Below are 15,206 nucleotides of genomic sequence, written 5' to 3'. Positions count from 1 at the left end.
TAACGAGAAAGCCTCTACAAATGAAACATCTTTTATTTATTTTTAGTCAATCCTTTAATAATAAAAAATAACGAAATTAACTTCTTGAGAAAATCTGGATTTAACAAGAGCGCCAAAAATATAAAAAAAAATATAAATGTATAATTAAACACAAAATTAATATTTGTTATAATCATTTTGTAACAATTATTACATTATTTTTCGTATCAACAATTTTTGACAACTCCAATTATTACAAAATTTATAAACTCAATTTAGATTTTTTTTCTTTTATGTATATATTTTTTATTGGTACTTTACAAACTAGAAAATGTCTAATTTATAGTTATGTACTTATCTTAAATTTTTGAAAAATATTACTAGTACTTTTTTCCTTCTTAGAGCCTCTCATTTGTTACCATAAGAGGTAATATATTAATTAAGGTAATATTTAATTCTACTTCTTACTACTGATAGCGCTATGATCTGCTTCTGTATTGCACAATGTGATTATATTATATATGACATGCATAAACAAATGCAAATTTGTATCTTCTAATGATGTGTGGTGTCATAAAATGAAGTGAATATTTTGATACAATTGTTCAGTGTTGTTTTTTCTTTTATAGTGGTATAAACTTTTATATAATCATAAATTTGATATAATCTTAAACTATGTTTTCAGTTAGAATATTAACAATAGATAGTTATCAAACAAATCCTATTTCTGATTTGGATCCAACATTTTCCGAATTTCGAGGAAATGAAATAAAACGTGTACCTGTGATTAGAATATTTGGCCCAACTTCAACAGGTTAAATTTATTTACTTATGATTATCGATAATTCAATCTTTATTTAAAGAATGTTTTGTCTAATGCTTTATTATTTGTTAATAATTACTGCAATATAATGTCATGTTTATATTTTCAGGAGAAAAAACATGTTTGCATATACATGGTGTATTCCCATATATGTATGTACCATGTACCATAAAGGAAAATATAAACAGTTTTATGCATCGGTTAAGTTCATCAATAGACAATGCCATTAATGTATCAGCAGGAAAATCAGCATGTAGAACTCAACATGTTTACAAAATACAATTAGTTCGTGGAATGTAAGAAAATGTTTAAGTAAAAAGAGAAAAGAAAGAAAATATATTATATATATTATATACATATATTATAATATAATTTTTATATTATTGATTATTAAGATGATGACTGTATTCCAATATTTTACAGTCCTATTTATGGATATCATGAAAGGGAACATCTTTTTTTTAAAATTTATTTTTATACTCCGTCTATTATAAAGAAAGTAGCAGATTTGTTACAAGTATGTGTATTTTAATTTTAATATAATTATAAATTTATATATACAGGGTGGTAAAAAATTTACATCAAAAGGGTGGTTTTTGGACCTCTATTAATTAGATCTTTTTACTTTTCTTGTAAGTCCTTAAAATGTCTGACCCTTGTTTCTTAACACTCTGCATATATTGACACTTTCACTCACAGTAAACGGTAGTCAGTCAACAGATTTAACTGAATGAAGCATATAATTTTTATAAATCTATAGCTGAGTATGACAAGGTTCTGCTATTTGTAATATATATGAATATAAAAAATATTATTTATTATTTTATTTATATATTTATACTTCGTCCCTTCCGGGTTTGGAGGGATTCCGATACAACTTTTCTTTTTACAAAAATTCAACAAACAGCTCTTATATAATCTATTTCAATATATTTAAACTTTAAACGAAACTAAAACTAAAACTAATTTTTGAACTAACTAACAACATAACAATTCACTTCTATATACAATTTCCTCTTCTGAATTTGAAATGACATATGACTACGTTTCCTGTCACAAAGGTGTTAAATGTTTATACATACTAGATGTATACTTTTTGTACCCTTTATTACTATACTTGCTAGAAAATGAATATATAACAAAATATCAATTTCAGAATGGTGCAATAAGCAATTTGAAATTACAACCGCATGAAGCACATATTCCATTTATTTTACAATTTATGATGGATTATAATTTGTACGGTATGAATTTTATAAATATAAAAAGTATTAGACATCGCTGGAATTCACTTTCAACTACTAAAGAAGAAACAAACCAAATGAATAATTTAGAATCCTATGATTCGCAAAAATATCTTCCAATGTCCGTTAATCGTCAAACTATATGTGCTTTAGAAGTAGATGCGCAAGCCAATGATATATTAAATCGACGAGCAATTGGTAAAGTTATAGAATTAAATCCTGGTCTGGCTGACATTTGGAAACAGGAAAGAACAAGAAGATTACAAGCTGGCTTGGAAGATGTTAATTCACAGTTATTGTATACTAGAAGTTCTGAAATACGAATTGTACTACCAACAGTTAATGATAATAATCAAGAACAACGAATCCTTCAAAGACTTCAAGATATTCTACAGGTATATATTAGTATTTTTATGTAAATATATTTTTTTTATTATTATGAATATACAGTATGAAGCACCTAACTTGATTATCTTAAATAACTTCTGAATTGTAAATTAAACAACAAATTATTTCTGTAGAAATTACATGGTATCAAAAAAAACATAATATGGTGTACATGATTTCTTTTTAAGTGGATACATTTAGGAGATATAAAGGTCTATTTATTTTTTTTAAATGGAATGCCTAATCATTTTATTTATCGCTTCATCAGAAATTACATGAGACAAATCTTGATAATCGTCTGCAATTTTGCTAATAGTTTTTGTGTCAAATGTATAACAATAATTTATTAACCAACAATATTTTTAGCATCTACTATAAGGCACTTTATAAAGATTCAAAAGTTCAACATAATCTATTTTAGTTCTTATTCCATTTTGATCGCTTTATTTATCAGCAACTTTATCACGAAAATGATTCAAGGTAATTAAATTAGGTGCCTTTTATACTGTGTATTATTATATAATATATAATTCAAATTGAAATCATTTACACAAATGCATATATATCATTTTATTTTTTTCTAGGAGGATGAGAGTATATCTTTATCAAACTCAACTTTAGAAATTTCTTATCCATTACAAGCACAAGAGGATGACGATTCATTAAATGCTTCGTGTGTTGTAAACCATATTACACCATCTTCATCACAAAAAATAAATGAAAAAGAACGAACAAAATTGGATAACTTGAAAGATTTATCTCCATATTTTTCATTAGAAACTCTTTCAACCGAGAACAATTCTAACAATACAAGTTCTTGTAAATATTGAAAATATATTTTACTAATAATTAATAAGTTACCAAATATTTGTTGGACTATTACAAATAATCTTGTTTCTGTTTTTTATATTATTATAGTAAACGAAGATGATATGAATTTAGTGGAAATGTTAGCTGATTTATCAGAAAGCGATGATGTTAAAAAAATTGTAGATGATGACAGTATATTAGGATCTCAATATTTAGAACAAGATAATAAAGTATTATCTGATTGTGAAGATGATGAAAATGAACAGCTAAATTTAACGAATTTGGACCTGACTATACTTAGTCAAAATCAACCAAATAAATTAATAGAAAAAATACAAAAATCAAACGAAGAGAATATGCAAACAGATTGTGATAATAATTTAAGTACATTAACTTTTCCCCAATTTGATGGTGCCAATGATTTTGTAGAAAGTCCAAAATCTAAAAAGAAGAGAAAGACGAGTACAGAATCTGATAAAATTAGTAGCTCATCAAAAAAATGTAAGAAAAAGAAAATTGAACATGCAGAGCAATCATATATCGATGAACCAAATCTTGAAATTGCATCATCTTCAGCACTTTCTATTAAAAATCATCCAATTTCCACTACAATAGATACAGATAAAATAATTTCGGATGAATTAAAAAAGCGTAGTTGTACTTATAATTACCATAAATATTCTATTAAACAAACTGTAATTGATATTGAACAGGAAGAAGAAACAGATGATCTTAAAACTCATAACTGTGATAGACTTATAAAATCTAAGAGTATGGATAATGAAAATTTACAAAAAGAAATGCACAAGTCAAAGATTAATAAGCAAGAACTACTAAAAAAAAGTCCAAATTCGCCAAAAACTTATTCACCATTAAATATTATTATTAGTTCTCCTAAAACATTACAATCTATCAATAAAAATGTAATAAATTCCAAGATTCCAAAACAAGATTGTAAAATACTTCCTAGGAAATTGGTATTCTCTGAATCAGATGATCTAAAATGTAAAAAAATCATTAGAAAATGTAAGAATATGTTATATAATAATAATATAAAAACATCTAATGAATATATTATTTTTACAGGTAATGTAACTGAACCTAAAGTATCTCAATGTAATTTAGATATCAAAAGTTTATCTACAGATCATCAACAAAAGAAATCAGATATTAGTTATAAGAGCGACAAAACAGCTTATTCTAATTTTCCTACAGATTTATCATTTCAAATTAATGAATTAAATTTTTCTGAAGGAGATGCAGAAGAAAATATACACAACGTAACATTTACACAATATATTGAAGAAAAAATAAGAAATGAAACTCAAATTTTTCAGTCCACTTATTTTGTAAACAAGAACAATAAAACAAAAAAAGTTTCTATTACAATTATAACGAAGTTTAATCCGCCTACGCGAGAACGTGTATTACAAAGTTTAGCAACATGTGATATTTCAAAGAGGACTCGAGCAGAACCATTTTTTAGTAATAAGCTTGATTTAATGAAGCAAAAAGAAATGTCATCTAACACTTTTAATATACCAGTGATTACTTCATTTAATTCAAGTTTAGAGGGAATTACAGGAATTAAATTATGGCGGCGAATGAAAGTAAATGAATTTTATCCTGCTGGATCCAACATAAAGTCAAATCATATGAAAAAAGTCCTCGCGGGTTATAATTTATTGACAATAAGAACTCTTATGGAGCCTCCCCAAGTAAAATCTGTTAAAGCATGGTTGAAACCGAAGAATTGCCCGCCTATAAAAAATCAACTAAGTAAGAATGATTGCACAATAAAATTATTACTAAAAAATTATTATTACTATAAATATATTATTTTTTAATTTATACACAATTAATGATTCAATATTTTTGCATGAATCTGTATAGTTGACAACAATAATACTTCTACAAATGGGCAATCTCCTTCTTCTAGTAATTCTAATTCATTAAAAAAGAACACGTTAGAAAATACATTTAATGATACATTAACACACAAGGATAAGAGAGAATCACAATATCTAGGAATTTCTCATGGACAGATAGAATATTCTATAAATGAAAAAATCGGCAATGCTTCACGTGAAAATCTTCAAAATTCTAGGATTTTAACTATGGTAAATAAATTATATCTAATTTCGAATATAAACAATGATAGGTTGTAATTTAAATTTATATTCATATAATTTTGTTAGCATCAATATATAACATTACTTTCTGTGGAAGTACATATTCCTACACGTGAAGATTTTCTACCTAATCCGCAACATGACCCTATAGAAGCAATTTTTTATGCTATTCACAATGATATTCCAATATCTTCTGATGAAAAGCAAATGGAGTATGGTATGATTTGTAGTTTATTTATATTTATACTTAAGCCACTTTTTTGCCTAATCGATTAATTCCACATAATAAAAAGTAGAGAAAAGTAGAAGTGTTAAGCTTAATTATTAAAGAAATGTATTTTAAATATGAAAAGTTAAGTATTAATCAAGTACTTTGATAATAACATTTTCAAATATTCTAAAAATGGAGTTAATCGCTTTGGATTATAAATAACTCATTTAATCGTTTTATATCAAAGTTAAATATCATTATAGGAACAATTATTATCCGTTCGTCTGGTGAACAACCAATAAATTTCGTTAACTCTCACATTCCTCTTATTCCAACTTCAATACAATATGTAGAAAGCGAGGTAGAATTATTAAATAATTTAGTAACATTAATTCGTCGCTGTGATCCTGATATATTAATTGGTTGGGAAGTGGAAGTTTCATCTTGGGGCTACATTTTTCAAAGAGCTTCACGTTTGGGCTTTAAACCATTTCCTTTATACATTTCAAGAACTCCAAATATTTCGTCTACTTATAGTTTTCAAATGTTCTCTGAAGATTCAGAAATAAAAGTACCAGGCCGCATATTTCTTAATATCTGGAGGATAATGAGACATGAAGTAGGTATGTATAGAAACATACATAATACATTCTTTTATACATAATAAAATAGAGATTACACAATAATAAAAAGGATCGATTAGTTAAACAAAAAAACTGGATTGCATTAAAGAATAAAATGCAGTTGCACTTGGCTGATTCATCGGTATATCCACACTTCAAAAATAAGAAAACAAGAAATTAGGATTTTTACTTAAAAAATGAGCAGTAAACGGTCTCAATTCTCAAAATTACACTATATATGTATATTCTAAAATGTGTAACTTCAAAGTTACATGATATTGTAGAGGGTTAATAGTACAGTAACAAATTAATACATATATAACAATTCATATTTTATAAATAGTAATTTATTGAATTTATTCTTTTAGCATTATCAAGTTATACATTTGAAAGTATTATGTACAATGTGATGAAGGAAAGAGTTTCATGTCATAACTATAAGACATTAACTAACTGGTGGAAAAATTCAAATATTGCAATGAAGAGTAGAGTAATTGACTATTATGTTATTAGAGTTTCCGGAAATTTAAGAATTCTTTCTCAATTAGATATTATTGGTAAAATAAATTAGTATTCTCTCTTCTTTTATTACTTAATTTATTTAATATTATAAGTTCTTTAACATTTATATTATTTCTGCAGGTAGAACGAGTGAACATGCACGACTTTTCGGAATACAATTTTATGAAGTATTCTCACGAGGTTCTCAATTTCGCGTTGAATCGATGATGTTGAGACTTGCAAAACCTTTAAATTTTATTCCTGTATCACCTTCTATACAACAAAGAGCTAAAATGCGTGCACCAGCAGCATTACCATTAATTATGGAACCAGAATCTAAATTTTATACAGATCCATTGGTAGTTCTTGACTTTCAAAGTTTATATCCAAGCATTATAATTGCTTATAATTATTGCTTTTCAACGTGTTTAGGTCGTGTTGAACACTTAGGACAGTAAGTAGAAAATCTAATATATGTATAATTAATATTTATTTCGATGAAATATTATTTTACTATAATATAAAATATTCATTAGGTCTATACCATTTGTATTTGGCGCAACGACATTAAAAATTAATAGAAATACTCTTTTAAAGTTGCTAGGAAAAATGAATTTTGCGCCCAATGGTGTAGCTTTTGTTAAATCTGAAGTACGCAAAGGTATATTACCAAGAATGCTTGCAGAAATATTAAATACTCGTATAATGGTAAAGAATTCGATGAAACTTCATTCGTTCGATAATCATAATCTTCAGCGTATGCTTCATTCACAACAGTTAGGTTTAAAGTTGATAGCAAATGTTACGTATGGTTATACATCTGCTAATTTTAGTGGCAGAATGCCATGCATTGAGGTATATGAATTAATTATATGTAAGCAACTGTTATTTTATTATAAATATTGACCGTGACGTGAGGTATATTTTGAACTTGTTCAAAGATAGGTGACAGTGTTGTTAGCAAAGGAAGGGAAACACTGGAACGTGCTATAAAAATAGTGGAATCTACACCTAAATGGGGCGCTAAAGTAGTTTATGGAGATACAGATTCTTTATTTATTCTTTTACCTGGAAAATCACGAAAAGAAGCATTCAAAATTGGTGCTGACATGGCGGACACTGTTACAGCTGCTAATCCACCTCCTATAAAACTAAAATTTGAAAAAATCCTTCAGCCATCTATTTTACAAGTAGGTATTATAATTTAGGAATTCTACTGAAACATAAAATACCACTATTTTTCAATTGTACCCTTATACTGTTATAAGGACCTAAAATATGAAAATATTGATATTTGTACTTATTACAATGCTTTAAATTTTATTTTATCGACATATATTTTGTAGACAAAGAAACGTTATTGTGGATATATGTACGAAACTTCCGATCAAAAAATTCCTGAATATTTAGCAAAAGGTATTGAAACTGTACGTAGAGATGGATGTTTTGCTGTTTCAAAGGTATACTATATTACAAAAAATAAAAATATGTTTATTTTAAAGTAAATTAATAAAGTAAGTTACATAATAATTAACGATACTTTTTAGATTCTTGAAAAGTCATTGAAAATATTATTTGATACTTCAGACATCTCTTTAATAAAAAAATACCTTATTAGACAATTCAATAAAATTTTATGTAGGCGAGTCTCAATAGAGGATTTAACATTTGCTAAAGAATTTCGTGGTTTAGATGGTTATAAAACCAATGCTGTTGTCCCAGCATTAGAATTAACACGCAGATTAATGCGTAAGGATCCTCGAGCAATACCTCTTACTGGTGAACGTGTGCGTTATGTTATTTCTGCTGGTGCACCAAATCAAGCACTAATTCATTGTGTTCGTACACCATGGGAAGTAATGTCCGATCCTGGTTTATATCCAAACTCTATTTATTATATAACCAAAGTTATTATACCGCCTCTAAATCGGTGTTTTAATTTATTTGGCATTGATGTTAATAACTGGTAAGTTACATAAATTGCAATATAATATTATATATATATTATATAATAAAAAAATATAAATTAAAATCAAATATAATATTAAAATCCTAAACAGGTATCAAGAAATGTCTCATCGACAATCATTCGATAAATTAGACTATTTAAATACAAAAAATCAAAAATCTACTATTTGTCAATTTTTTAATACAACTGTGTGTAACATTTGCGGAGAACAGTCCACTAATGAAATTTGTTTAGAGTGTATGGCACAACCTGATAAAACAATCCTCACAATTTACGAAAAAATAAGATGGTTTGAACGTACATATCAGCAACTTAACGAAGTAAGTATACCATTCGGTAATATTAAATAAAATATAATTTTCCCCAACATTATATATTTTTTTATATAATGATAAACTTTGATATTATTCCAGATATGTTACTCTTGTGTAGGACGACGAGATAATCCTGATTGTACTTCTTTAGATTGTCCAGTATTGTATCGTATGCACGAAGCTCGCAAAAATCTTGCACAAGTATCTTATCTGGATAATCTAATAAACAATGGTATTAATAATGTTAATATACATGATAAAAACGTACCTTCTTCGTAATGCGATTTTTACTGGTTTTCCTGATGATGATAATACTCGTCAGATATTATTGGATTATTTGGATTTCTTTGAAAAGTAAATATGTTAAAATAAAAGAGCTGTTTTGCTATTTGATGTTTATTCTCTTATTTTTTTTTTTTTTATCATAATACTGTATAACATACAAGAAATGCACATTAATGAAACCTACAGAAGAGAATCTGAATATACATAAACATTTGTTACTGGTTTTACTTTTCATGCACTTTTTGTTCAGCTATCATATTAATTTTTTTTTTGTTACTAACTCAAAGAATGATAATTTTTATTGAATACTTTTTAGATATAATAAGAATAAGTGTAAATACATTTGAATTTATTTTCAATGAATTTCATTTTTTAGATTACTTCCTTAGTTAAAGAATTCAATTACAATACAGTACGTTGCGACTATATAGAGTTCGTGTGAAGAACATATTACTAAACTTAATTTATAATCAAACGAAATAAATACACTACTTTCATGACTTTCTATTTCATTATAAGTACTAATGCTTACGCCGAAATTTGAAGATGATTTATATTCAAACTCACATTCCTTTTTATCTTTTTTCTGTTTTTTTTTCTTTTCTTTTTTTATTAAACATTTTCACTTCCTTTCGTAAAACATTATCAAATATAAAGAAATGTAGTATCATTGATAGTTATTATTTGCAATATTAATAATTATAAAGGAATAAATTTACTGTTTTTTAAATATTACATTTTTTGTTACCTAAAAAACAACATACCACGCACATTATTATATCTATTCGAAGTGTCAGAATGATTATGAAAAATTAGTAATGAACTTGCGTTTTATAATATTGAGCGCGTACTATCTTTCAATATTGCAAAGTTTATCGCGAAAATTATTATGAAAAGCACCACCTTCTGGCTAAAAGTATGAAAAGAAAATGAGAAGACGCGTGAGTTATGAATTTTTTAAATAAAATATTGAATTAATTTTCTGCTTGTCACATTATTTAGATCTCATTGTACAATTACATTCTCACTTGAATGTTTTAATATGTTAATATTAAACAACATCAACGATACGCTTTGTATCTTACATACGACACCTATATTGTTTTCAATTCAAGTTCGAAAATATTATTTGCAAAGAATATATAAGTCGAGAATATAAAATCTAAACCACGAGCGTATATGTGTAGTGTCAATGTTGCTTTTTATATATATATGCTTGTATATTTAAGAAAGTATGTTAGATCCATAATTATTACAAATTTTGCAATTTTTACGTAAAATTACTTGAAACTTACAACAGAGTGAAAATAATGCTCATGACGTGCAAGTCGTTGTTGGCCATAATTTTATTTTCGCCAATCTATGATATATACGGATTTACTTTCTTTCTTTCTTATTTTTTTTTTAAATATTATTATTATTATAATAATTATCATCAGCAGCGCTTAGACCATGTTATTTCAATACATAAATAATAATTTCATTTAATATAATGTACATTTATTGACTACATTAACAAATATTTGGAATTGATATCGTTTATTATCCATGGATTGGCGCATAATTAACATTGATTGATTAGTATTGTACCTTACATATTAGAAAGTTATTTCAATGTATCCAAATATTATTAAATAATATTTGAAAGTGAACCTCATTAACATAAGAGTGAATTTAACAACAAATGTTTGTGACACGTTTTCGTAAAAACGGATTAATCTATCAAACTTATTGGACAAAAACAAACAGGAAAAGTTATAGCTTGAACAAAGAACGAAGTTACTAACTTTTCGATATAATTTTATGGCGGAATGTGTTTTGTACGATATATTTGTAAATTACTATTTAAATATATCATGTCATTTCGCTCAAGAAAAAAAAAGAGAGAAAAAAAAACAAGAAAAATCATAATATTTAGAAAATTGGAATAAAATGTAAGACAAAGAAAAGCAATAACACCATATAAATTTACAAAAATATCTTCCACGCATTTTTTTTTAACTAAATAAGACGTACATACTGTTTTAAAATTGTTTACCGTTTCAAAATCACCTAAGATGTGGAATTTGCGTTAAATTCAAAAAAAAAAAAAGAAAAAAAAAACATTTTAATTTATGTAAAAAAAGAAAAAAAAAGTTTTTATTATAATGTTCATCTTTGTAAATTTCTCAATGATCAAAAATATACAAAATTTAATTATATTATTTAAGAGTAATACAATGTTTGACTCAGCATTAGATAATACACTTTTTAATCATGAAATGAAAATATATATATATTTTTACTTGGGATTACAGAACAAAGTTTGTCATTTAATTCAACAGACTAGTATATTTTCCAAATATATTTTTAATATTCAGTGTAATAAGAAAATAAATAGAAAAGTTTATATGATTAATGAAATGAAAACAAAATAGTGAAATAAAAACATAAAAAGAATTCATTTTCAATGTATGTTAATGATAATATTAATCGTTTAGCAATGGTATAATATATCGTTCGCAAACACGAAACGTAAGAATCGAAAATCAAATTAACGAATTATATATTTGATGAGTGCAAGTATTTGTTAAATATAGAAATTATATAAACTCTCTCTTTACCACAAAGCACCTACTAAACTTATCAAAAAATTTGAAAAGTTTGGCGCTTTAAATATAAAGAATAAAATATAATAATATAAAGAAAGAAATGTGCTTGTCGTACGGTATTATGGTGTACACAATACATGATGGGTGTTTTATAATACTCTTATAATTTATAGAAAATAACAATGACAGGTGATTATTCTTAAAGTTTAGTGTTAAGCTTCCGATATTAACTATAAATCAAATAAACCGATGTCTCTTGCTTGTATCGTGTTAAATTCTAAGTATATTGCGTATAGTAGTTTTTCATTAGTGAAACAATGTATGTATTTTACGCACAAGCGAGATCTTCCAATCTCGAATCTTTAATAATAGAAATTGAGAACTCTGATAGTCAACATCAATGTTTTCATTTAATTTTGCAACATATTTTATACCTTCAATGATTACTATATTAATTCTTCATATATAACGATAGAATTTAATCGTTATATAATCAACCTCAATAAGGTTTTTAAACAGATACAATCTTAAATCATTTCTTTTTGTAGAAACACACAAGCACTAAAGAATTTTATCCAGTAATATTGAAAAACATCGATAAGCTTTTTTTTTTGTTGTAATAATTGGCCATTCTTTCACTACTTACTTGTTGCTAATTCGTGTAACACTAATTATTATAATTATTATTAATATTATTATAATTATTATAATTATTATTATTATCATTAATATATTAAGCACGAACACAAAGAAAGTACATTTACAGGAAGAAAGAAAATAATGCCACTTTAAATTACGGCATAAATTTTAAATTGAAATATCGACGATAATGCTCTTCAAAGAAAAACGCGTTAGTTTTACACGTTATATACGTAGTAGTAGTAATAATATATATATCGCTGGTCGGTAAAGTACGATTATACTTTTCGCAAATGAAATATCGCTTCATTTCTTATTTTTTTCCCCTTTTCAGTAACACTTGCGACACTTAATTTTTTATTACTTCGACTACTCGATTTAGCTCTTTAGAAGCGCTCACGGGGGTGCCCAGATTCTTAGTTTAAGAAAAGGGTTGGCTCTCTAAAATTTAGAGAATGGATAAGTTAAAATTAAGAAACAAAAATAAGGCAGACACCTACGTACGTATAGATAACAAAATTATCCTTCTAATTTCAGGATTTCTTAAATATTAAATGTTCGAACTACAAGGAATGCCATTGTAAATGTATATGTATGTATATTTTCTCTACCTTTAGATTACAAGAGAAATAATCCGTAGTTTCCCGAGCAAGATTCCTTAAACGACAGAATTCAACATAACCCGCAACAACATTGTATATCCCCTTTTCAGCCTGAATCTCGAGTAATTCTAATTTCTTAAGAAAAAAATAATATTATAAAATCGATGGATAGTGATTTTACTCTTAAAACAATATACCGTTTTGTTTTTTTTTTTAATAAACATCGTGGATTTATCGCGAAATAGGTATTACTATCAACATTGCATAAACGTAATTATGATTTTGTATGTATTACTTAAAAATATAAAACAAAAAATGAAAAGGTTTATGACAATGAGAATCGATGCGAATTCTGTCTGAAATTACTTTCGCTCAACGAAGATTTTCGAGGGAAAAAATATATATATATATATATATTATGTGTATATATATATAAAAAGAATAATGATATATGTATTGTTAATGCTGCATTAACGCATATGCAAATATCCGGCATAATCATTCGTCTCACAATACCAGACAACGTGGTTTATTTATTTTATTTTTTTTTTTTAATGTTGCTTTTCTTCTTTCTTTCTCTTTTTACAGACTACTACTCGACCGCATCCTCTCAGATTGAGATTGAACTTTAGAACATTGTCAAATGAACGTTTAGTTTCATAAAATATTCTATAACAAAGCACATATTATAATATGCGATCATCTCATATTTCTTCATAATAATTACCCCTTGATACATTGAACGGACTGAATTCAGCTCATTTGCTTTCTTCTCATATGCCAACTATCCTACAACTAGTGTCGATAGATTCGAATTAAGCACGAAGAAGAAGAATACGCATGGGAGTTCAAAATTCGTCCATTAATCATATTTAATTAACTTTTTTATTATTATTATTCTTATTATTATTATTATTATTATTATTATTAATTTTCACCGTGTAATTATTTTCTTTTCTTTTTTTTTTTTTTCCTTTTTTGCGCTTGTAAGTTGTTGTGTACCGCGTGGTCCATACGTACGCGACTTGTTTCTTTTTTTTATTATGTATATATATATATATAGAAATAATTTAAAAGTATAATCGCGTAAATTAATAATATAACGAAGTATAAAAAACATTGACAAAATTGGACCCAACCTTAGAGAGAATTGCAGAATTGAGTAGTTCCGTTTGGTAAATTACGACGCACAATAAAAATACCCACATTCTCTTCATCAAACTAACATAACAGTACTGGCACGTCCAACAACCATTGCGTAGGACATGATATTGTAAACTAATAATATACAAATAGGCATTCGGATACACATATATATATTATATATAATATATCAATGTGTTATACCTGTGCTTGCTAAACTTGTTATTCGTAAGTTGGCGAGAGATTCAGTCTTCGTATATAAAGGAGATAATATTCGTTAACATTACAATATGTGTATTTACGTTTACAACACTAAAATGTTTATGTACGCGATATCACAGCGCTCAGCATTTAATATGACAAAGGTACTCGTGTTTCGAAAGCTAATAATCGTCAATCTTTCTAGATGCATGGGTCGATCATCGCTACCATACTGAATGTCAGAGGATTATAAGACGTTGTTTTAAAATGTCCCTTTTTATTTTTATTTCCTATCGTCTCTTTCATCTTCTTTTTTTTTTTTTTTGTTTAATTCCCTTTGTAAATAAGAAAACATTCAAAAAATGCAATACGAAGCAGCGAGATCAAAAATCATCCCCAAGAGGTTGTTGTTGTTGTGTTCACTCTCTTTCGATGATTATTATATAGGAGAACATTCCGACAGACTCCGTCATTTGTTTGTTTTGTTTTTCTTTTTTTTTTTTTTTGTTTATATTTTAAGGCCCTATTTTTCTATTCCGTTCCTTCACGCAACCGATGTGTGTGTCGCCACTGATATATTTCTGCGCGATGGAACCATTCGGTAAAAATCAGTATCATCTTATTACTTCATCGTATTTAATTTGATAATACCGGGGGGGGAACGGACCCACGATCTAGTAGTATTCTAAGAAAGCCCGTGTTTCAACGTTACTCGTTGTTGCCGCGATGTAATCTTAAAATATTATATATAT

General features: G+C 26.7%; 1 protein-coding gene across 3 annotated transcripts; it reads left to right on the top strand.

Moving 5' to 3' along the window:
• The first annotated feature begins 356 nt into the window (after positions 1-356).
• Positions 357-11,356, top strand: LOC106790270 (DNA polymerase zeta catalytic subunit). Of its 3 annotated transcripts, XM_014755045.1 has the most exons (19): positions 357-562; positions 665-793; positions 912-1,098; positions 1,226-1,319; positions 1,959-2,441; positions 3,018-3,252; positions 3,352-4,269; positions 4,330-5,022; positions 5,137-5,363; positions 5,442-5,592; positions 5,850-6,209; positions 6,578-6,766; positions 6,852-7,164; positions 7,247-7,565; positions 7,652-7,900; positions 8,057-8,170; positions 8,258-8,676; positions 8,771-8,999; positions 9,093-11,356. In XM_014755045.1, the coding sequence occupies exons 3-19, from the start codon at positions 953-955 to the stop codon at positions 9,270-9,272; spliced, it is 5,319 nt and encodes a 1,772-aa protein (XP_014610531.1). In that variant the 5' UTR covers positions 357-562; positions 665-793; positions 912-952; the 3' UTR covers positions 9,273-11,356. The 3 variants fall into 3 exon arrangements, with proteins under 3 accessions (XP_014610531.1, XP_014610530.1, XP_014610529.1); XM_014755044.1 differs by having other exon boundaries at positions 357-793; positions 3,352-4,248; XM_014755043.1 differs by having other exon boundaries at positions 357-793.
• The last annotated feature ends 3,850 nt before the right edge of the window (positions 11,357-15,206 follow it).

Source organism: Polistes canadensis, unplaced genomic scaffold (assembly GCF_001313835.1).
Source record: "Polistes canadensis isolate GaletaPanama2010 unplaced genomic scaffold, ASM131383v1 scaffold_228, whole genome shotgun sequence".
NCBI lineage: Eukaryota > Metazoa > Arthropoda > Insecta > Hymenoptera > Vespidae > Polistes > Polistes canadensis.
This window is presented reverse-complemented; position numbering and strand designations above follow the sequence as displayed.